This window comes from Leuresthes tenuis, unplaced genomic scaffold, assembly GCF_036924035.1.
Source record: "Leuresthes tenuis unplaced genomic scaffold, fLeuTen1.0.hap1 SCAF_18, whole genome shotgun sequence".
NCBI classification, from domain to species: domain Eukaryota; kingdom Metazoa; phylum Chordata; class Actinopteri; order Atheriniformes; family Atherinopsidae; genus Leuresthes; species Leuresthes tenuis.
Window position 1 is genome coordinate 31768973 of NW_027325372.1, and position 22650 is coordinate 31791622.

The 22650-nt window shown below is 43.6% G+C and overlaps 1 protein-coding gene across 1 annotated transcript in view; it reads right to left on the reverse strand.

Moving 5' to 3' along the window:
- Positions 1–8683: 8683 nt before the first annotated feature.
- The window catches only part of anln (anillin, actin binding protein), a 30171-nt gene continuing 16204 nt past the window's right edge, over positions 8684–22650 (reverse strand). The window contains exons 9-24 of the mRNA XM_072370801.1: positions 21063–21376; positions 20820–20968; positions 20586–20727; positions 18682–18817; positions 18402–18584; positions 17979–18105; positions 17702–17750; positions 12660–12713; positions 11871–11903; positions 11746–11764; positions 11399–11511; positions 11121–11174; positions 10746–10832; positions 10515–10622; positions 9757–9929; positions 8684–9656 (exon numbers count right to left, since the gene is read on the reverse strand). Coding sequence (XP_072226902.1) covers positions 9542–9656; positions 9757–9929; positions 10515–10622; positions 10746–10832; positions 11121–11174; positions 11399–11511; positions 11746–11764; positions 11871–11903; positions 12660–12713; positions 17702–17750; positions 17979–18105; positions 18402–18584; positions 18682–18817; positions 20586–20727; positions 20820–20968; positions 21063–21376 — 1856 coding nt within the window. The 3' untranslated portion in view covers positions 8684–9541. The remainder of the gene's footprint in view (positions 9657–9756; positions 9930–10514; positions 10623–10745; positions 10833–11120; positions 11175–11398; positions 11512–11745; positions 11765–11870; positions 11904–12659; positions 12714–17701; positions 17751–17978; positions 18106–18401; positions 18585–18681; positions 18818–20585; positions 20728–20819; positions 20969–21062; positions 21377–22650) is intronic.

The window sequence follows — 22650 nt, forward strand, 5'->3', positions numbered from 1 at the left end:
CATTTCAACATCATGCTTTCAGATGTGTCAAAAATCTTAAAAAACCTTGAGGGCGGTGCGAAGCTTTTGACATTTTGAGGTAAAAATGGGACCATTATGGTGACTCATGAAGTAAGGGCAAGTTACCACAGAAAATGATTTATTACCATTATTTTGAAAATTAACCGGATGTTTTATTTTGTTTCTGCGCACAACTTCCTGTCCCACACATCTGCTCTGTGCCGTGTTGCTGTGTTGTGCTCCAGCAGAAATATATCACAGGTTCAACATCCAACATTGAGAAATCAACACTGAATGAACGTTTAATTTTCAATCGAAGACGTCGCTGACATTTCAATCCCAACATGAATGTTGGTCTTGGATGCAACAGATTATCAGCTCTCCCGTGTCCCAGAAACTGCGATCCAAAGTATCTTGACTGAACACATACGCCTTCCCAAAACCGCACGTTTTTGCAGTTTCTGAATCGGGAAACATGACTTGAAACATTTCTCCGATTCCTTCATTTGAATTGAGGGATTGGTGCTTGGCAACAGTTTCAAGACACCACAAAACCTCTGCCCGGAGAGTCTGTGTCGCTCCCATTACTGTCCGGAGATCCCCAGGGCTGCCAGTGGATGCGGTGGATGGTGGGGAAGCCTGGCTGATGGAGGGGAAGCCTGGCTGATGGTGGGGAAGCCTGGCTGATGGAGGGGAAGCCTGGCTGATGGAGGGGAAGCCTGGCTGATGGAGGGGAAGCCTGACTGATGGTGGGGAAGCCTGGCTGATGGAGGGGAAGCCTGGCTGATGGAGGGGAAGCCTGGCTGATGGTGGGGAAGCCTGGCTGATGGAGGGGAAGCCTGGCTGATGGAGGGGAAGCCTGGCTGATGGTGGGGAAGCCTGGCTGATGGAGGGGAAGCCTGGCTGATGGAGGGGAAGCCTGACTGATGGTGGGGAAGCCTGGCTGATGGAGGGGAAGCCTGGCTGATGGAGGGGAAGCCTGGCTGATGGTGGGGAAGCCTGGCTGATGGAGGGGAAGCCTGGCTGATGGAGGGGAAGCCTGGCTGATGGAGGGGAAGCCTGGCTGATGGCGGAGAAGCCTGGCTGATGGAGGGGAAGCCTGGCTGATGGAGGGGAAGCCTGGCTGATGGAGGGGAAGCCTGGCTGATGGCGGAGAAGCCTGGCTGATGGAGGGGAAGCCTGGCTGATGGAGGGGAAGCCTGGCTGATGGAGGGGAAGCCTGGCTGATGGTGGGACTCGGTTGAGGCGTACCGGGTACACAAACAGCAAATAAATTGGATATGGATAGCTGCTCTCCGCGACGTGTAGTCGATGTGTGGCTCGCAGACTGCATGTGCGAGCGAACAGGGTTTTTGCCCATCCAGGTAATTTTCTTACAGAATGAACAATAATGACCTGCCGGTCATTTTTAGCGACGGCCCTCAGCCACGGTTTGAACTTCGGTTCATCGGTCCATTTTTCGCTAAATTTGCATTTCCCCATGTTTAATCTTTCTTTCTTTCAGCAGCAGTAGTAGTAATAGAAATAGTAACTTAGACAGCAATAAAAACTGAGCCCGCTAAAATGTTTACATCATCCTGGCTGCCCTCTCCGGGGGAGAGTAGCTCCCCCGGTGTATATCCCCATACCCCTCTCCCTTCTGGCTCCTGTACACAGCACACACTCACACATGAAGGGTTTTGGGGGCATGTGTGTTCGGTGGGGTGTAGTGGATGGGGCCACGTAGGTGGTCCCCTTTGGTTGCACTCTGCAGCCCCCCGCCCCTGTTTTAATTACACCTTAGACATCACTACTTATCAAACACACTCACACACACACATTAGGTCTTGGGGGGTGGTTACACTGAGTGGCATCTGGTGGGCGGGGCTCTTTGGGTATGTAGGTTGCCCAGAGGGCCGCGCTCCCAGTTCTACAAGTTTGGCTGCCCCTCAATTTTAATCGCTCACTATTAGAAAATATTGAAGAGCCATAAGGGTGAGGGGAGGGGTCTTCTTCCCACACCCCTGCTTCCTGGTTGCTGCTCGGGGCGGGAGGGGCCAGGAGGATTAATTCATTGTTCTGCTGGTTCGGGGTCTGTGGTGGCTGGGGGGCTGCTGGCCCCCAGGTGTGCCCGCTGCGCTACACCCCAGCGGAGTCAAGGGATGGAGGACGTGTGGATGTGTGGATATATGGGACGTGAAAGTGTGTGTGGTAATGATTGGGCCTGGATCTGGGACTTGCTGTTGCCTGGCCTGCTTGTGCTTCTCCCGATGGGGGGGCGACGTTGCCTCTCCCCGCTGCTCGCGACTTCACCCACCTGTGGGCACGTCTTGACTCCCAGGGCACTTGGCCAGGGGCGCTGGGGCAGGCGCTGACCCACTGTGTGGCTGTCTGGGGCGCTTGGCCCTCCTGGGTATTGGGTGGGGCCTCTGCCGGGGGGTTTGGGGGCGCTTGGGCTCCCGGGGCCCGGGTCCAGTGCACGGCCCATGCCTGGGCGGCTGGGGCCTGGCGGGGTCGGTGGGCTGTTGCCCCTGGCTCCCGGAGGGCCTCTGCCCTATGCTTATGGGGGCTCTGTCCGGGGGCTTCCTCTGCAGTCTTCTGGGTGGATGCGTGGTTGTCCCTGTGGTGGGCTTCCTGGGTTCTGTGCTCTGTGGGGGCTGCTGGTGGCCTGGGTCTTGTGGCCCTCTCTGCCTGCTTCTGATTGCTTGGGGGAGCTGTGGATTGTGGCCCTGTACACTTATACACTCATAACTAAGCACGGTTATCATGTAGGACCTGTGTCATGGGTGTTGCATGTTCTCACACACACACACACATTCATTAGCCCAGTAGCATGCTCGCTAAGCAGTTGATGTATTATCATGTTGTCTCAGGTCATCTATATCCACAGCTGTGTTGTATGCGATTACCGCTTCTTGTGCTTGTTTTTGTTTGTTTGTGTGTTTGTTTTTTCTCTGCTTGTCTGCTTTCAGGTGCTCCTGGTGGCGCTAAGGCTGGATTCCCCTCAGAGGCCATGGATTGTTGTCTGTTTTGTTTTTTACAGGTGTAGCAGCTGGTTGTCTGGTTTTTGTTTCTATTTTTGTTCTGTTTCCTCTTCTTTCCTCTTCTTCTTTCCTTGTCCCCCGGTCCGGTTCAGTTCTATTACATGTCATATATTGTAAACAGAAATAAATAAATGGGCATCAAGGGGAGCTTTACATTTATAAAACTTCCCTTGGCAAAGCAAATCTGTTTGGCATCAAAGGTATTCAGACTACAATTCTGCTGCCATAATGCTGAACAGGACAAGGAAAAGAAAAAAAAAAATGTTTACATCATTATGTCAGTCAAGTCTCAGATCTAACCACGTAGAACAATCCTGAATCTGTGCAGTATGGAAAATAGGTCTACTGTACAGTCTATGTAATAAATTCTGGCGAAGTTTTAACAAAGAAACTTAAGAAAAATCATGCGTTATTTTAAAAAAATTAATACCTCTTAAATCAGGGATTTAATACTATTTAATACTTTTTAAGGGCCTTAATTTTCGCTAAGTTGATTTACTACCTTTTAATAAATTGTAATACCCCGGAGACCATGCATAAAAACCACACAAAATAAGCTCACGACTAGTTCTTGGTCATTGGTGAAAATAAGAAAAAAAAAAGTAAAGAAAGTGGGCATGACCTGACCTACGACCCGCACGTGATGCATTTCTCCAACACGCACACGCGGTGCTGCACGTTCCACGTCGTTGAACAGGACTCAGCAAATCAGCAGAGCTGTAAAGTAAGTAATCTTTTCATGACTTCGGAGTTTGACGCCTTCAGAGAAGGCCTAAAAAAAATCTGGACCAAAAAATAGGAGTTTTAAAATTTTTTAGAATATTTATATATTTTTTTATTATTATTTCTACCTCATTTATATGTATTTAATATATTTTCTCTCATCTATGTTCTAAGGTTAAGTTTACTGTCAAGTTCACTTCAGCAATGAAAGTGAAAACATGTTATCCAATCAGAATCGTCCGTCTCTATCAAGGCCCGGTTAGCTGGCTCAGTAATTGGTTAGGACTTCACGAATCCCGCGGAAGGCCAAGATGTGCGTTTTGGTTTGGAGAATGGTGGGCAAATTGACCAATCACGGTTTGATTTCAAGTGGACGGGAGAAAAAAAACCAAAAGATCGTTGGCCTTCGTCAAGTTCGAACATCAGGAATCACGGTGTAGGTACCAGATGTGCTTGGGTTACCAGATCTGCTCGGGGCCCTGCGAGAGATTGTTCACAAACAGTGTGATGGCTGACATGAAGATGAGGGGGACGGGGATTAAGATGGCCGTCGAGCCTATGGCTCTATATGCTGTTGCCTTGGGTAATTACAATATTGTTATTGTTTTTACTGTCCTACAATGAAAGTTTTCAAACTCTGACAGAGTTATTGATTTTGTATTACAGATTCCATCAAATGCTGGGACAAGTCAGCTGATGACAACAGCATGAATGCTGTTATAGTTGATTATTTAAAACATGCCCCAGGCAGGTCTGGTGGAGAGGGGTACAACAAAAGAAACCCGGCACACAAGGTGGCTTTTGATACCCCTTAAATGGCGCCATGCAACCCTCTCCTCTCCCCATAACACTGTCAGTGAAAGTTAAATTAAGTTTTATAATGTCTAAGTGAAGGTTTTTAAATAGTTTTTTTAGTAATTTTAATTTAATTTGTTTCATTAGTGTTGTATTGTTCAAGGTTGTTTTTGTTCATTTGTTTAACAATAAATTGTTGAGTTTAAATTCAGTTAAAGTTTTGTGTCATTTGTGTCTTCAGTATTGTTTATATTTTTCAAAAATATTGTAGCTAGTGAAATGAATAAAATGCTACTTTTTGTAAAAGAATGTGTATTTGTGGTGTGACGAGCAGTGATGGCTGGCATTAGGGGAGTGATGGGATGCCAGTGATCACTGTCTGGCCTCCTGGAGGTGCCATGGGCCCGTCTAGATGAAACACCGGTGAAAGGAGGTTCCCACCTGATGACCCCAATGACCTGTTGGCCAGCACTGCTCACTGCTCCATGGGGATTATAGGGAATTATTCACTGAGTCTGGACCGGGGTTTTTTTGCACAAATTTCTTGTGTTTACCTTGAATTGTGATCACGTAGCCTATTGCATACTGCATTAAATTGGATAATGATAGCAAAATGAAAAATTAGATTTGGCACTTTTCTCTCGCTCTGGATGTTTTAATATGAAGCGAACGTTTCAGCAACGTTTAGGAATGGGCCAGATCACAGCTGAATAGGGGGACATTTACAGGACGTGGTCACCAGGACCTCCTTTCGACGACATAAATTTGACCGGTATGTGGTCGATTAGGGTCAATAAAAGCCGTCGAGGTGACGTCTCGGGCTTCCTGGAAATGATGTCTAAAACATAGTCTTTTTGGCCCAGTCTGGAACATCACCGAATGACATCAGCTCGACGTTAACTGGACGCCGTTTAGCTTGCTGGGCAATAAGCCTGGTGCATAGCAACCATAAAATTGCTCTGTATGTATGAATTGGACATTTTCTTTCATTTAATTAATAGGATTTGATTGGATTATGATGACGATGAATTTAACTCCAATTAGCTCGAATTGGACTATATTATTGAAGTGCCTTTCGATGACATTTGTTGTAATTTGGCGCTATATAAAAAAACTGAAGCTGTGTTAGGACCCATGACTGGAGGGTGATGTTATGGAGGTATGACAGAGAGGATGTAGGTAGAGGTAGAGAGCGTGGTGTGTGTTTCTGGAGGCAGGTGAGGAGCACGCTGAGTGTTGATCGCTGAACCTACTGAAATACAGTAGAGCTCATTGGCTCCGTCGAGCCTGTGATCTTTTTCTTTCCTGACCGCACATCTCTCACACCGTTCTGCAGAAGCTTGCTCTCGACTTTTCTCTGTGCACCTCCTTGCTCTCTGTTATATTCTTTTCTGTTATCTTTTCTTCAGCTGTTTTGAACAGTCCTCAATGACTCCGTTTCCCAGTTAATTCTTTTGTTGAGCGCGTCAGACAATCCGGCCCAACCAGGAATTAGGCCAAGCCTCTCAGCGACTCATTCGTGTTGTTACACTGATGATTCAGGGTTTGTAATTGGGGAAGCACCTTACAGTATCACCTTCATGATACTTCAAATCATCCCCGCAGTTCTTCGTCAGCCTCCTAAGACCATTTTTTCTCAAAACCCATACAGGGACAGGTTGCCGTTTAACAATCGGTTACTATCTGGAGGTGAGGAAAGCAGACTGTGGAGCTGTGCTTTTTACATGTGCATAGTATAAATCCAACTTTTTATTTTTTCCAGGTGAAGCACTTGACAGTGTTTGATGGTTGGAAGTCTAGCTGCCAGAGAAACTCTCCAGAAATCACCATGAATGTCTGTTTGTAGCCTGGTAATGGCTGAGGTGATGTCACAGTAAACATCTCTACCAGATGTAGTGGAAAAATGTGGAGCTTAATTTTTGGGGGGCCCCATTATCATTCCTGTGCAGGAATGTTTTATAGGGCTGTGCAAATATTAAATTATTTAACCGCGTTAACCGTAGGGGTGCAACGGATAATAAAAATAAAAAAAAACCTCACGGTTTGGATTGTTTCGCGGATCAGACACGGATCGGATCATTTTTAGGATCAGCAAAAAACCCCAAATAAACACAAATTTGGTCTTTTTGTTTATTAACACTTTTAAATTAAAATATAGAAAATCATCTTAATGTGCACAAGGAATAAGATCTTCTTTTTAACATCATGAAAAACAACTTAAAGTGCAACATAAAGCAGCCTTGGTTTTCTCTCCTGGCAGTCAAACTCCGGGTGTGTGGCCGTGCTTGATGTGTTTTCTACGGTTTTCTCCTCCAACCTCTTTCCCCCTACAGGGGGCTGAAATGACGCGGGGCGGTCAAGCTCTTCCGTTCCTCCGCTCGCATGACCAGCTGTGAGATATGAACATATGCACAACTTTTTTTCAGTCAATCCGCGGATCACGTGCGTGCCGAACCGAAGATATTGATCCGAACGGAGCAATGATGATCCGTTGCACCACTAGTTAATTGCATGATTTCCTGTGATTAATCGCGCTGTTATATGCAAAATCCAATAATGAATCAAAAAGTAGCATATAACACACTTTTATTGGCACTGTACAGTCATATGATCGAAGTACTCCGGTGATGAGACAAGTCAACGTGTCAGTGCTTAAAAATAACTTTGGCTCTGCGCCATCTGGAAGAACTTTCAGATGAAAATGGACATGAAAAAGTTCCGTAACCTTCTCCATGTTCGTTTAGCCCGCTTTTACCGCCGTTCTTTTCTTATCCGACTGTTCCCCGTGAGAGCCGCAGCAGGAAGCAACATACTAGGCTCGCTCATGATGAACTTTTTCAAAATAAAAGCCGGTGAGCAACAGATGTTTACAATAAAGATAATAAATAATAAAAACTACGTTAATGGGAGACAAATAATTGTCAGCGATAATGAATTTGTTAGTCAACGCAAAAATAACGCGTTAATGTGCCCAGCCCTAATTCCTTAATATATAAAGATAGATGTATAGATAGACATGCACGCACATCATATGTAAATTACATATATAGGTTAGCAGATATTGTATTATACGATATTAAGACCTAGTATTAATTCAACTTTAGAATTGAAAGCGGTTCCATATTTTATTTATCATATTTGTGGTGACATACAGAAGTGTTTTCCATTATAAGTTCTTACAATACACTAGTTTGTGAAATTTTCAAATCCCACTAGTTTCTCAATTCTCCTAAAACTTTAAAAACAACACCAAAATAAACTCTTGCTTCTTGTTATAACTTTGATTAACAAAACCCTGCACTGTACATGTGCTGCTGGTGTCAATAACTACACAAAGCAGGTACATTCTGCTGCACATGAGCTCTCTGAATGGTATACATGTGCTATACATGGTTGATTTATGACCTAAAATATGACATCACCTTTTAAGGTAATGTGCCTCTGACAGCAGGCAAATTCACTAGTGTAAATACCGTCCTCAAACAGAAGGTGGAGGAGCGCAACATCTCCAACATCCACCAGCTCCGTGATGTTGTCATGGAGAAGGATTCCAGTGGCAACCTGTAAAGCTCTAGTGAACTCCATGCCCGAGAGTTAAGGCAGTGCTGGAAAATACTGGTGGCCACACAAAATATTGACATTTCATGTACAAGTTGGACATTTTCACTTAGGGATGTACTCACTTTTTTCGTCAGCGGTTTAGACATTAGTGGCTGTGTGTTTACTTATTTTGAGGGGACACTGTTATACAAGCTGTTCATGACTACTTTACATTGTATCAAAGTGTCATATCTTCAGTGCTGTCCCATGAAAAGATGTAATAAAATACTTACACAAATGTGAGGGGTGTACTCACTTTTGTGAGATACCATAAATCTAAACAAGGTACATTTATTCTATCCGAAATGTCTCTCCAAATGTATGTTTAAAGTGTAGTTTGTCATCATGCAATCCAGTATTCCTGGGCAACTTAGAAAGACCCTAACATGAGTTTTTGGTTGAAGCTGCATTCACCTGAGACAGTCTAGGAGCTCATATGTGAGCACTAAAAAATAAATAAATAAAAGAAGAGGGATCGTTCTGTAGTTTTTTTTAACCCCAAGTTGTATTCATTCTCAGCATCGTGGCATCTTTTATCCAATCAAAAAAAACATTGCCAACATCTGCAGAAGCACTGTAAAGTTTTTTTACATACTCCAATCCTAATCAGTAAAATACACACGAAGCTGACATCTTATTTTCTAAGGTTCATACCGCCAACTAGGTAGAGCACATCAGTTTGAGTGTGTCAGTGGCATCAGAACTAACCGAAACAAAGTCACCTCTGTCAGTCTCCTTTGAGCCACATTTTTACATCAGACATGGAATGCTCATGTTGATCTTGAAAGAGAAAAGTATTGGCTGACGGTCCGTTTAGCACTGCTTATGAACCTCAGTGCAGAGTATGCAACAGACCTCATCTCCATGTATCCAAAAGTCTCAACAGCGAAACATTTACATGAAAGAATTGACAAGACAAACTGACTCTTATTGGTTTCTGTTATAAAAGCAAATATATAAAGTATGCATTTATCAAAAGTATTATTGCTATGTGGTGACATGCGGCATGTAGTAATCTTCAATTTGAACACCATTTGAATATAGATTTCAGTGCTGAAACGCTGATTATTTCAAGGCATGCTTCATATGTCAAGAAAACTAAATATTTGCAATAACATAAAAAAGGTGGCATCTTAAAAACACCCCAAAATATTAGCAGAGCAAAAAAGGTTGGAAATGTATAAACTATGGTGCCAATCCCCAACTCCTAAAAACTGTTGTGAAACTTTATATACCTCCTCTGATCAATAATTTAGGGTTTAATTGTTCATCTCTAAAATACTCTAAAGTAAAAAATATCTACCAATTGTCATATTGTATTGCACTTAATAATGGTATGTCACTGTCATTGGCGGACCAAAAGAACGAAAAGCTGGCTTTAAGCACAAAGAGCTGTGATTTTATAGTGGCCTGAAACAGGCGTCTGGTTGCCACATACGCAAATCCACCAGGATCTGGTTCAGTTTTTTCATCCACAGATTCCTCTCATCCTTGGTATCTGCACTCAACCAGTTTCTGTGCATTAAAAAAAGAAGCAATGTAGAGTCAGTTCTTCAAGCAAAGGCACAAACAGTATGTGTACTACGATGTGCGAGTGTGGTTGGCAGGAACCTACTTGGTGACACACATGGTGTTCTTGCACTGACTGACAAGCGTCTCTTTGTCGTCCTCTCTTTGTGGTCTGACTGTGACGAGCTCAAATGTGTTTGGTCTGGCACAAAACTCTCTGTTGGCTGGTTCCACTGTTTTACTGGTACAGTTTGCCAGGTTGATGCGACCAATAGGATTCTAGCAGGCAAGGAACAAAAGACGGTGCCTTTATACCCAATTTTGTGTCTCTGCTCTTCTGTCAAAGACAGTTCAAAGATGTTGACTTGCTTTTGATACCAATAGATGCGCTCAGCTACACTGCTGCTGTCCCTTCTTGGAATCATGGCAGACCACATTCAAAATATGTACATTATCTTGTAGCTAGGTCTGTAGGCTAAACATAAGAGTCCTTGTAGAGACAGGAGACCAGCTTTTAAGCCGGTTTAGATTTCAGCTTTTGTGGAGGTTCTGCCTCTCAAGAGTTTAGCTCGCTGTATCCAGTTTGTTCTGTCAGATGAAGACCAGTTATTTGGGGGGATTAACAGTGATAACAGTGAGAAGCAAAGTCCTGGAGCTGTACAGCTCTCAGACTTAAGGACATGATTACGGCTGTAGCTTGATTGACTAACAATTTTGTTCTAACTGTAGTTATCACTCCAGTTAATATTGTTGTGTTTGTATTTACTTGAGTGCTGAGTTTCTTAAAACTAATATTGAAAGAATAAACGGTAACTACTGAAAAAAGGGAGCTGTATTGTGACGGTTTTGCTCTGCATTGGTTACCTTTCGCTTTTCATCATCTGGGTACGTCCAATAGGAGATGCAATATCCTGATAACACACACCATCTTCTGTGCCAAGCTCCAAATCCACTTACATCCTCAAACATAGTCTGTGATGACAAATAGAACAATGCAAAAAGAAAAAGATGATCAGACCTGTTTTGTGATTAGAATTGCAGTAGCAGCAAGTCGAGGCCTGATTATTGGTTGGAATATGTTGATCTACTGCTCACCAAGAAGCCCCTTTCTTCCACTTTTGAGCCCACTTCACACTGCATCTTGAGGTAAATGTGACCCTCTAGGGGGCACAAGAATGGCACCTTAAATATAAAATAAAGGCACATTGTGAAAAGCTTGAATATTTCATCTTCACCAACTGAGATGTGTTCATGTAACAAGATGTGGTGAAACAAACGACCTGTTTTCAGATGATTAAAGCATCAGTATCGACAATGATGAAAATGTCATTATTTTCAATAATGAGTCCAGATATGTGACCGGATTGAGTTGATAATGTTACTGTTAACAATGAAGTGAAGAATATTCTTTCCTATAGTGTACCTCACCCATCCCCACATGAATTACAGAAAGAGTCATTAAGTAGCAACCTTGTTATGAAACATGCCACTGAGTAGTTCTCTTTCACTTCTTTCATATTTCATCTAAAAGAAAGATATCAAGGCAGGTGTGAATGTACAGGCACAACATAGCGTCCAGTTACTAAAGCTGATACATGACCAATAAGCCTATCGGCAAGGACACTGTCATTAAAGCCAAAGTACATATAAAATACAGAATGAAGCAGTGCTCCGAAAGGAAGAACGTGCAAAATGATACGACGAGGAAGTAAAGGAAAGTGAATATACGAATTTATTACATTCTTTACCTTCTCCAAAGGAAATTTGTTTTTTCCAATAGAGGAGAGACTGAGCGTGTGTGATCCAACCAGGACAAAGTTGCTGGTGCGAACGGCATTGGGGCCTCCTGGACTTGCCACTACTACAGACAGAGCGATCGAACTGATTATCCAGAACCAAGACAACAAAGGGCAACCTCACCAAGTTTCAAAACAACGATTAATTCACTCATTCTGATGACTATTCACCTCAGGTAAATACATGGGAATAACAGAAATTAATAATGTGCATCAGCTGCTTCAATCTTTTTGACAATTTTAGTTCAAAATTTAGAAAACCGATTTAAACACAAATTCAACTACACAGTTTCACATACCTGGTGTCTGCGCACTTTTCTGTAAGAGAAAAAAAGAAAAAACTATTTTAGACAGATGAGAGGGTTGCTATGGTCAGAATTATGATGGATTACTGGGCAGATGAAAATTAATATGATATACTTACAGTGATGGCAAGGAATCTCTTTGGAGTGATGGCCTAGAAAAGTAATCAACATTTTATAATTGTGAGTCATGGCCATGTACACCAAGGCATATGCATTTTTCTATTCAGATTACATTCTTTTCCACTCCATAAAATGGAGGCTGTGCAGAGAAACGGTTCTTTGGTGGTGTGCCATCCCAGTGCTGACCCACCTGCACGTGGGTGGCCAGATGTCCCGCTTTGTGCGGGACAGTCACACATTTTCATTACTTTTCACACGTCCCGCAAATTGAGACGTTGTCCCGCATTGTTATTGACAGACTCCAGTTTTGAAATGCATGTTTTATAATCTGGCATTTATCAAATTGCTGTGTGGAGAAAGCAGTGAGGCTGTCATCAGGAGGCGGGGCAGGTTGTTTGATCATTTTAATCAAACGGGAATGCGGACGCAGGTTAAGGGCGCGCCCACTAACAAAAAACAATCCAAATCAGGTCAGAACGACACCGGGCAGAATGGAGAGGTTTATTTTCTAAAGTTATTTTAGACTACCTCGATGCATTGGTGTCCCACATTGTCCCGCACAAACATAGTCTTTGTCCCACATCTGGTGAATAGAAATCTGCTCACCCTACCCGCACGTGAGGAGCAGAAACAGAAACTATTCATACCGACATACACAAATTGTGGGCCTCATAAACCTGTCTCCAAATCATCTGGAGAGACACACACACACAAGCATGCTTCTAACAATACAGCATGCTCCATCATTCAGGGCATATGAATTTTCCATAAAAATTAGTGGGACTTACCTTTGACTTGTTGGGTTTCTTCTTCTTATCACTGCAGACCTCACGTTTCTGCACCTGAAAGGAAATCTCATGAATCAGAGATGGTAATAGTCCTAAAGTGCAGACTTTAGTCTGCAATGAAATTCCCTCCAAATGTGGGAATAAGTCTAACATACCACTATCTGCCTTCCATTGTTGTGTAAATAAGCCTAATTATTGAGCTGTGTCCCTGCCAGCATCCCACCCCCACACACAGGATATTCTGCAGGCCAGCAACTCTTATGTGCCCTTCTGTAAGAATCACTGGCCATGAAAGGCACAGAACCAAAATATTAGCCATTTTTCCACTATAACATTTGTAACGAAAACCGTGCTGGCATTTGACAAGGACAGAAGACAAATTGTGTTACCTGAGAAATAGCCTCTTTCAAGTAGACTACGTGGGTTAGATTATAGTTGATGTGCCCTTTTATAAGACTCAATTTGCATCGTACAGTTTAGATTCGATGAAGAAAAGGAGGGAAAGGGAGTGTCGTAAAAGGTGTGACCACATCAGATAAGGAGGAAGACACAACGCATGTCAACCCCCCTTGTAATAAAGAACAAAAAGTTGCAGATGTGAGCACCTGGATCCACAGAGAAGGCGAAAGATGGCACTGTGTGGTTCCACCACAAAGTTGGAGACTTTTCTGCTCATGAAGCTCCACAGACAGCATTCAATGGGTCTGGAGGGCCAACAGAGTTTTCAACATGCCAAATCATGAGTCGCCTTCAACGCTTCCTGCGTTTGTTGGATATCAGCATGTTATTGACCAGAGATTGCACAGTCCAGGAGGGCCGCAGAACTAATTCCAGCTGGCAGATGAGTGTCTTCGAGCTGAATCCTTTTTCACAGGGCTGCCAAGGTCTACACTGGTGCCATGCGACTCATGTGGGCCAATAGTCAGCAAACCAGATATCAAAGCCATAATGCCCCGTAACTGCTTTCTTGAAATAAAGAGGTACCTTCGCGTTGACAACAAGGAGCACATACAAACGGACAAATCGGCAACAATTTCAGACATCTGGCAGCGGTTTGTTCAGAATTTTGTGTCGTCCTACAGTCCAGGGCAACATGTTACCCTGGATGAGCAGTTATTTCCTTCAAAGGTTTGCTGTCCCTTTCTGCAGTACACTGCATCCAGGCCTGACAAGTTAGGACTCAAGTTTAGGATTGTAGCAGATCTGGACACAAAATACATGTGTAATGCCATCCCGTACTTGGGAAAAGATCCCACTCGTCCGATGGACGAGAGGCTGTCAGAGAATGTTGTTTTGAAATTGATGGAACCATTTATGGACCAGGGAAGGACTGTAACTATGGACAATTTCTTTACCTCTCTGTCTTTGGCTAACAGGCTTCTTCAACGAAAAACAACTCCGCTTGGAACCATCAACTTCAAGATTGGACTACTGTAATTCCTTATTATTGGGCTGTCCCACATATTCTCTGAAAAGCCTCCAGCTGATCCAAAATGCTGCAGCCAGAGTTCTGATGAGAACTAACAGGAGAGATCATGTTTCTCCAGCTTTAGCTTCTCTTCATTGGCTCCCTGTTAAATTCAGAATAGAATTTAAGATTCTTCTCCTCACATATAAAGTTCTTAATGACCGAGCTCCATCATATCTTAAAGATCTCATTGTAAGATATTTTCCTAACAGAGCACTTCGCTCCCAAACTGCAGGTTTACTTGTTGTTCCCAGAGTTTCTAAAAGTAGAATGGGAGGTAGAGCCTTCAGTTATCAGGCCCCTCTCTTGTGGAATAAGCTGCCAGTAAATGTCCGGGAAGCAGACACCCTTTCCACTTTTAAGATTAGGCTTAAAACTTTTCTTTTTGATAAAGCTTATAGTTAGGGATGGCTCAGGTAATCCTGAAACATCCCATAGTTAAGCTGCTATAGGCTTAGACTGCTGGGGGACCTCATCTGTCACACCTTTCCTCACTTTGCTCTCTTTTTCCTCCTGTTTAATTTCAAAATTGATTTTATGTCCATGTGACATTATTGTGGTTATTAACTTGTGTTTCCCTGTTCCAACAGGTATCCTTTGAATGGTGTTTTTCCCCCCTCTTTTCTGTCTTTTCAAACCCCAGCTGGTGGAGGCGGATGGCCACCCTTCCTGGTTCTGGTTCTGCCAGAGGTTTCTTCCTGGTTCTGGTTCTGCCAGAGGTTTCTTCCTGAGTCTGGTTCTGCCAGAGGTTTCTTCCTGGTTCTGGTTCTGCCAGAGGTTTCTTCCTGGTTCTGGTTCTGCCAGAGGTTTCTTCCTGTTAAAAGGGAGTCGTTCCTTTCCACAGTCCCTCAGGCTCAGGACGGGAGATTGGACTGAAGACAAGTTTTAGTGCAATCTGTTGGTTTCATTAGCTAGGATATTGTTTTTGAATTGACTCTATATGAATGAATTGGATTATTTTGAAATTAATTAATTTAATTTCATTGGATTATGATTACAATGAATTGAATTCCAATTGGCTTGAATTGGACTATATTATTTAAGTGCCTTGAGATGATAATTGTTGTAATTTGGCGCAATATAAATAAAAGTGAATTGAATCAACAAAAATTGTCGGGAGCTACCAGCAACTGGAAAGGAAACCTCGGGGCGCCCTCCCCCACCTTAGACAGTCTAAACACCTCTTTTTTTTTTAAAATCCCCAAGTACTCACCACTCATCAAACGTGTGAAACCCACAGTGAGGACGGTCAAAGTGTGGCCAGAGGGAGCAGACTCTGAACTACAGCAGCGATTCGAACACACAGACTGGAGTGTGTTTGCTACCCAGGCCACACTGGACTCCCACACGGACATTGACTCTTACGCCTCCTCCGTGCTGGACTTCATCCACACCAGCATCAACAGTGTCACCACTCACAAACGGATCACTACATTCCCGAACCAGAAGCCGTGAATGAACAGAGAAGTCCGCCTACTGCTGAAGGCACGAGACGCCACTTTCAGATCTGGTGATGCTCAGGCCTACTCTTCATCCAGGGCTGACCTGAAGAGGGGCATCAGGGAGGCCAAGCACAGCCACAAGCCAAGGGTTGAGGAGCACTTTAAGAACAACTCCGACCCCCGACGCATGTGGCAGGGCATCCAGGCCTTAACTGACTACAAACCCACCAACACCACCCCAACATCCAACAACGCCTCCTTCCTGAACGAGCTTAACAGCTTTTCTGCTCGCTTTTAGAGGGACAACCAGGAGCCAACCACCAAGGCTGTGCTCACGACAGGACACCAACCCCTCACACTCTCCCCCACCGACGTGTCTGCTGCACTGAGCAGGACCAATGCATGTAAGGCTGCTGGCCCTGATGGCATCCCTGGATGCGTGCTCAGGATCTGTGCTGGGCAGCTAGCTGAGGTCTTGACTGACAGTTTCAACCTGTTGCTGGCCCAAGCAGCTGTCCCCACATGCTTCAAAACCACCTCCATTGTGCCAGTGCCAAAACATTCCAAAGCTGAGAGCCTCAACGACTTCCTTCCCTGTTGCACTTACCCCCACCATTATGAAGTGCTTCGAGAGGCTGGTCCTGGCTCACCTCAAAACCTGCTTACCACCCACACTTGACCCCTTCCAATTTGCCTACCGCCAGAATAGGATCACGGAGGATGCCATCTCCACAGCACTACACTCTGCCCTTGCTCACCTGGACAATAACAACACCTATGTGAGAATGCTGTTCTTAGACTTTAGCTGAGCATTCAACACCATCAGCCCCTCCAAACTGATTAGCAAACTCAGTGACCTGGGTATCAATGCCTCCCTCTGCTACTGGGCACTGGACTTTCTAACCAACAGATCCCAGTCTGTTAGGCTGGAGAACCACACCTCCTGAACACCGGTGTCCCACAGGGCTGTGTGCTGAGTCCTCTCTTCTACTCCCTCTTCACCTACGACTGCATGCCTGTACATGGTTCTAATACCATTATCAAGTTTGCGGACGACACAACGGTGGTTGGCCTCACCAGCAACAACGATGAGACGGCCTACAGAGAAGAGGTTCAGCATCTGGCAGAGTGGTGCGCCGCCAACAACCTGGCTCTCAACACCAAGAAGACCAAAGAGCTCATTGTGGACTTCAGGCAGAAGAGTGGCACACCCACCCCATCCTTATCGACGGGACGGAGGTTGAGCGTGTCACCAGCTTCAAGTTCCTGGGGGTCCACATCTCCGAGGATCTCTCTTGGTCTCTCAACACCTCAACCCTGGTCAAGAAGGCACACCAGCACTTCTTCTTCCTGAGGAGGCTGAAGAAGGCCCATTTTTCTCCTCAGATCCTGGTGAACTTCTACCACTGCACCATCGAGAGCATCCTCACCAACTGTATCTCAGTATGGTACGGCAGCTGCTCTGTTGCAGAACGGAAGTCACTCCAGAGGGTGGTGAAAACCACCCAACGCATCACAGGTTCCCCACTCCCCTCCGTTGAGACTGTCCAGAGCAAGAGGTGCCTGCGGAGAGCGCGCAGTATCGTCAAGGACAGCTCTCACCCCAGCCACAGACTGTTTGACCTCCTCCCCTCCGGGAGGCGCTACAGGGTGCTCCGTTCCTGGACGAGCAGGTTCAGGAAAAGATTCCTCCCTGCAGCGGTCACTCTGCTAAACTCTCAACCTCAGGGTCCCCCCCACCACACACATGCACACACAGAGACTGTGGACTGCCCCACACACACACACAGTGACTGCGGACTACCACGCAAACCTCCCTTTGCCCCCCTGCCCCTCCCTTCAGCCACTGAACCTCACACTGAACTGTTAGTACTGTGTTGCATTTATTCACTTTATTCACTGAATTCACTTTACATACACACATACTCTGCACTTTAACCACTTTTACTGCTGTTTTGCACTTCTGGTTGGATGCCAACTGCATTTCGTTGTCTCAGTACCTGTACTTTGTGCAATGACAATAAAGTTGAATCTAATCTAAACTATGTCATGTTTATATGATATATGGCAAATATAGAGCATCTTCAACTCTGTATCTTTAAACCGCTGAAAGACATTTGAAAAACACTTACCAAACAGTAGACTTCTAACGCTATTTGAAAGTCACTGGAGACATCAGATCTGAAATGGTTACAGATTTTCAATAATTACTGTATCCAAACAACAATCTGATTATACTTCTGAATAAGACCCAACAGATCTTGGTAGAGCATTAACTGATAAAACTGTCACATATAAATGAAGGTGCAAACTTAACCAACCAAACATTAATAAAACAAAAAAGTGCAAGACAGTGAGTGGATGATAATCATGTTGGTCCTTTTGTGCTTGCAGGTGTCAGTAACTTACAAAGTAAACTTGGTGGGGAAGGTGAGGGTGTCCCCACTGAGGCCACAGTGGGTGCTGGCTAATGGTGTGGCCACTGTGCTCTCTGCTCCAGCACGAATCATGATGAAGAGGGAATGTTTAGTTGACTCTGAAAAAAGGACGAAGAAAAACAAGTGACATTTGTAAACGTAAGACTGATAAAAATTTTTTTAAAAAATTTAGAATTTAGATTCCAAGACTAAATAAAGTAAATAAATACCTGCTAAAACTAACATTAATTCTGTAGTCATCACAAGCAGTCCATAAATACACATTTTAGGCTAAACCTAATTTCATTATTCTGCAAACACAATGACAGTAAAAGCTTTCCATTGTGTTCACTTACAGTAACTACTGGCATCTGGAGAGAAATTGAGCATTACCTCAAATTTCCCAAAATTGTACCTGGCTTGTTGGCAGTTGAGCAAACAAAGTCTGCTTTAAGAGGCAGGCGTAACTCCTGAAGGGTGATGGAGCCCTTAGAGGCAGACATGGCAGCAGGTTCTAAAGCTACACGGGTCTTTCTCTGTCCAGCTGGGTCTCCTTTCAGACAATCCAGCTCGACCTTCAAAGCTTCCCTCTTTTCCGCTAAGAAAGTCAGAGGAAAACAAATTCAGATCTTGCAACCATCACAAGTCACCAAATCTCACATCTAAAAGGCTAACTTAAGTCTGGATGGACTCACTCGCCACCAACAGCAGCCTCTCTGCTTCAGCCTCCACCTGGGATCCTTTGCCATGCTCTTCATCTGTGCAGCAGTTGAGAGCCTGGCTGGCCTGATGTATAACCGTCTGCTGCAGGTTCATCTCATTCGTCAGAATCTATACAGACACGCAACATAGGATGGTTTAATTACAGAGGACAACATTTTTAATGCAATCTTCCAGCAGGATAGGACAAAGATGTATGTATGTATGTCTTTATCTTTATACCTTAACAAGATGTGGTATTGTCACAAGTAATTTAAGATACGTGTTTGAATTGAATATTTTATTAATCCCAAAAGGAAATGATGCATTAAGAATAAGGGGAAATGTAATCAAATCTAAAAAGACATTGGTACGGCCAGGACACGCATGGTAACAGCCACATCTCACCACCAGTGTATTTCCATTTTAATTTGCTTTATAGTCACTACTCCACACATTTATACACACGACTCAACAAAATATTTCTTTACCAAATCAGTTTATTTTTCTCACCTCTACTGTTAATTGCAAGGTCTAATTCTGTTCAGTAATAATATTATTTTCTTTCTTTTTGAGTTACCTGGCATGGCCAAGGCCTGAGGACTCTAATGTACTGCGGCCTGCCTCGTTGGTCTGAACCACATGCTGCACTGTCATAGGGGTGTTTGGGTTTATTTGGTGTTTGTCTGTTGGTTTAGAATGTAGCAGCCATTTTGTTTCCTCCCTTGTGTTACACATGGTTTACTTAAACCAGTATTTAAGTTCCCCTCGTGTCTGTGCAGAGAGGTTAGTTGGTTAGTTATGTTCATGCATTTGCGTTGCCTTTCATTCGGAGTCTGTCTGAGGCCAGTTTAGTTGAACTTTTGATATGGTAAAATTTATCAGATTTTTTGGGAAAATAAAAACATTTTTGAACTAAAGCACCTGCATCCTTATTGCCTTAGTGCTCAGTCCCTGACAGACAGATGAAATGCATCGTGTGCTTTTTTTCTATAATAGGAATCCCATCTCCTGCCGCAGTCATAAATGGAAATCAAGATCCATCTTTTAATGCATGAAATTGTTAATATAAGTGAATGGTAAAAGAATTATGAAGCAAACAAAGATTAACAACATAACTAGGGCTGAATGATTAATTGCATTTGCAATAAAATCGCGAGGTAAAAAAAATTAGATTTTCTATTGGCATACGTTGCAATTTAAGTCATGTGCCTGATCAGACAAAGATGGCCTCAGGCACAACCACGACAGCAGCCGATAATAAAGAAACTTAGTGTCTAAGAGGAGCAATACTTCAGCTGTGTGGAATTATTTTGGTTTTAAAAAAAGAGGATGCTGCACAGCGCCAGGTATTGTGCTAAACATGTCTTGCTACGGTTGCTACCTCGTGAGGCAACATGACAAACTTTTTTCAACTTTTAAAAAAACAAAGCTTCAACACAGCACCCGACAGGGCTGGTTAACCGAAATGCTGGAAAGCGTGACTCCATAAGAAACTTTGTCAAAACGGCACGGAGAAATTACTCAAGCAATAACGTTTTTGGCAAGAGACATGATGCCCATCACCACGGTGACCAAGCCTGGGTTTACAGCCTTAATTAATAGCAAAGAGTGACTGCAGAGCTGAAACAGCTGAATTTGTCTACTATAGCAGAAAGATATAATCCCTATATTTGTTGAACAATACAAAAGACAAGGAACTTAAAAAAAAATAATCGCTTATTAAATCGCAATATTTGTAAAAATAAATAAAAAATAAAATCGTTAAGCCCTACTTTAAACTGCATGTATACTGAAACTAATGTTGTGTGCTTAACTCAAATCTTTAGTGTATAAAATACTTAATACGTTTATATTGTCATGTAACGTAAATGAACAGTAAATTGCATTAATTCCAGACCTTTGTCCTCTGTTTAATACTGAAGACAGTAGATCCTCTGGGCTCATCTGCTCTCTGAGAAACATCCTGTTTTCTCACGATAACCTGCTTCACATTGGGTCTCTCGGTCTCCTTCACTCTTGTTGACCTATAAGCATCAATGCTGACACACGCATGATAACAAGAAACAGCTTCAAACAAAGGGTCACAGTACCGACTCAGTTCAAACAAGCAACTAATACCACAACTTTTTACCTATAAGGCAGTTTGTGGTCCTCATCCAAGGCATCAACACAATCTGCGGAGGGGGTCCGTACCATGTTAGCTCTCTGGAACTCGTTTTGTTTGAAAACATTTTCTGGAGTATTGTTTTTCACGATGAACGAGCTTGCTGGAGTTGACGTCTGCAAAAGAACATGAAGCAAATGATATTGCCAATCCATTTCTTGCTGTATCAATGTGGGCGAAATGGATACAAAAAAAGAAAATTGGAGTTACCATCCTGTCAGGACTCTTCACCGCAGCAGCCACAGTCTCAGCCAGTGGCACGAGGATGGACATGGAGGAGATATTCAAAGCATCTTCCTCCTCATCATCATTCTGCTCTTCACTCTGCTCTAAGATTCCATCAAACAGCCCGTTGATAACAGCAGAGTTTATGGACTCATCCACATTCATCTCAGTCTCCTTGACAACCTCCTTTTCTCCTTCCTTTTCCTCTGGAGTTTCATCAGTCATCTTCTTAACGCTATGGCCGACCAGCCTCAGCGGACTGGATGTTGATACTGGAGGGCTGGCTATCAACCCAGGATCTATGATTTGACATAACAGGTTAGACGTTAGAAGCTAGTCGTAAACTAGTGCTTTTTCAATTTGAGAAATGATAACAGACAAAATCAGCATTGTATATCATTCATCCATCCAGATAGATCATATACATTGCTGACGTTGTGCTTTTTGTATTCAAAGTAAACACAAGAAACTTGTGCTACAAAAGAAAATGAACCAGACTCTGTTAATAATTCCCTATAATTCCTATAGACCAGTGCTGACCAACACGTCATTGGGGTCATCAGGTGGGAACCTCCTTTCATGGCACCTCCAGGAGGCTAGACAGTGATCACTGGCATCCCAGAGCCACTCCCCTAATGCCAGCCATCACTGCTCCTCACACCACAGAAACCATCTTTTCTTCCACAACCACAAGCTGCCCCAGCCTCTCACCAACTGCACACCAGTCATAGCTGGTGGGGATACAAACCCTGGTTCAGGTAGGGGGTAATGACAGTATAGAGCAGGGGTAGCCAACACTGTGCCCATAAGCACCACGTGAGTCGCCCAGGCTTGTTCTAAAATTAGCTCAAATAACGGCACTTATCAGTGAGCTGCATATATTTATTTTATTTTATCTAGATTAAATCACACTCACATGTGAACTGGAAATGACAATAAATTTATTAAATATTTTATTTAAATGATTAATATAAATTAACTCTGACCTACTCTAGTTCAAGGGGTCAATATTGTTTGTTGAGCAGCCAAAATCACGACGATTGACACCCAAAACATGGCAGAAAAAAAAAAGAAAACCTATTATTTTCACAATGAATGGGAGGGTGAGTTTTTTTTTTTTTACTACTGTGAAAGGAGCCTGCGTGTGTCTCATTTGCGGGGCAACTGTAGCGACATTTCACAACTTGCCACACAAGCTACAATGCTAATTACCCGCCAGGCAGCGCACTGCGAGCACAAAAAGCTCGCGATTTAAAGGCAGCTCTGAGCAAACAGCAATCTTTATTCACGAGACCGGTGAAAAGCTCCCAAAAAGCAACCGAAGCCTCATTACGAACTATGCAATTCTTGATGAAGAAAAAGGAGGCCTTTTTCAAATGGGGCTGTTGTCAAAGAAACAATTATGATAATTGCTAAAACTGTGCTTGAAGACGAGAAGTTCGGAACCGATGTAATCTCCACTCTCTCTGATGTTCAACTGGGTGCATCTACAATGGTAAGAAGAGTGTCGGCGATGTCCGCGAACTTGGCCGATCAGTTGGACCGTGATCTGTCGAGGTGCAGGTGGTTCAGT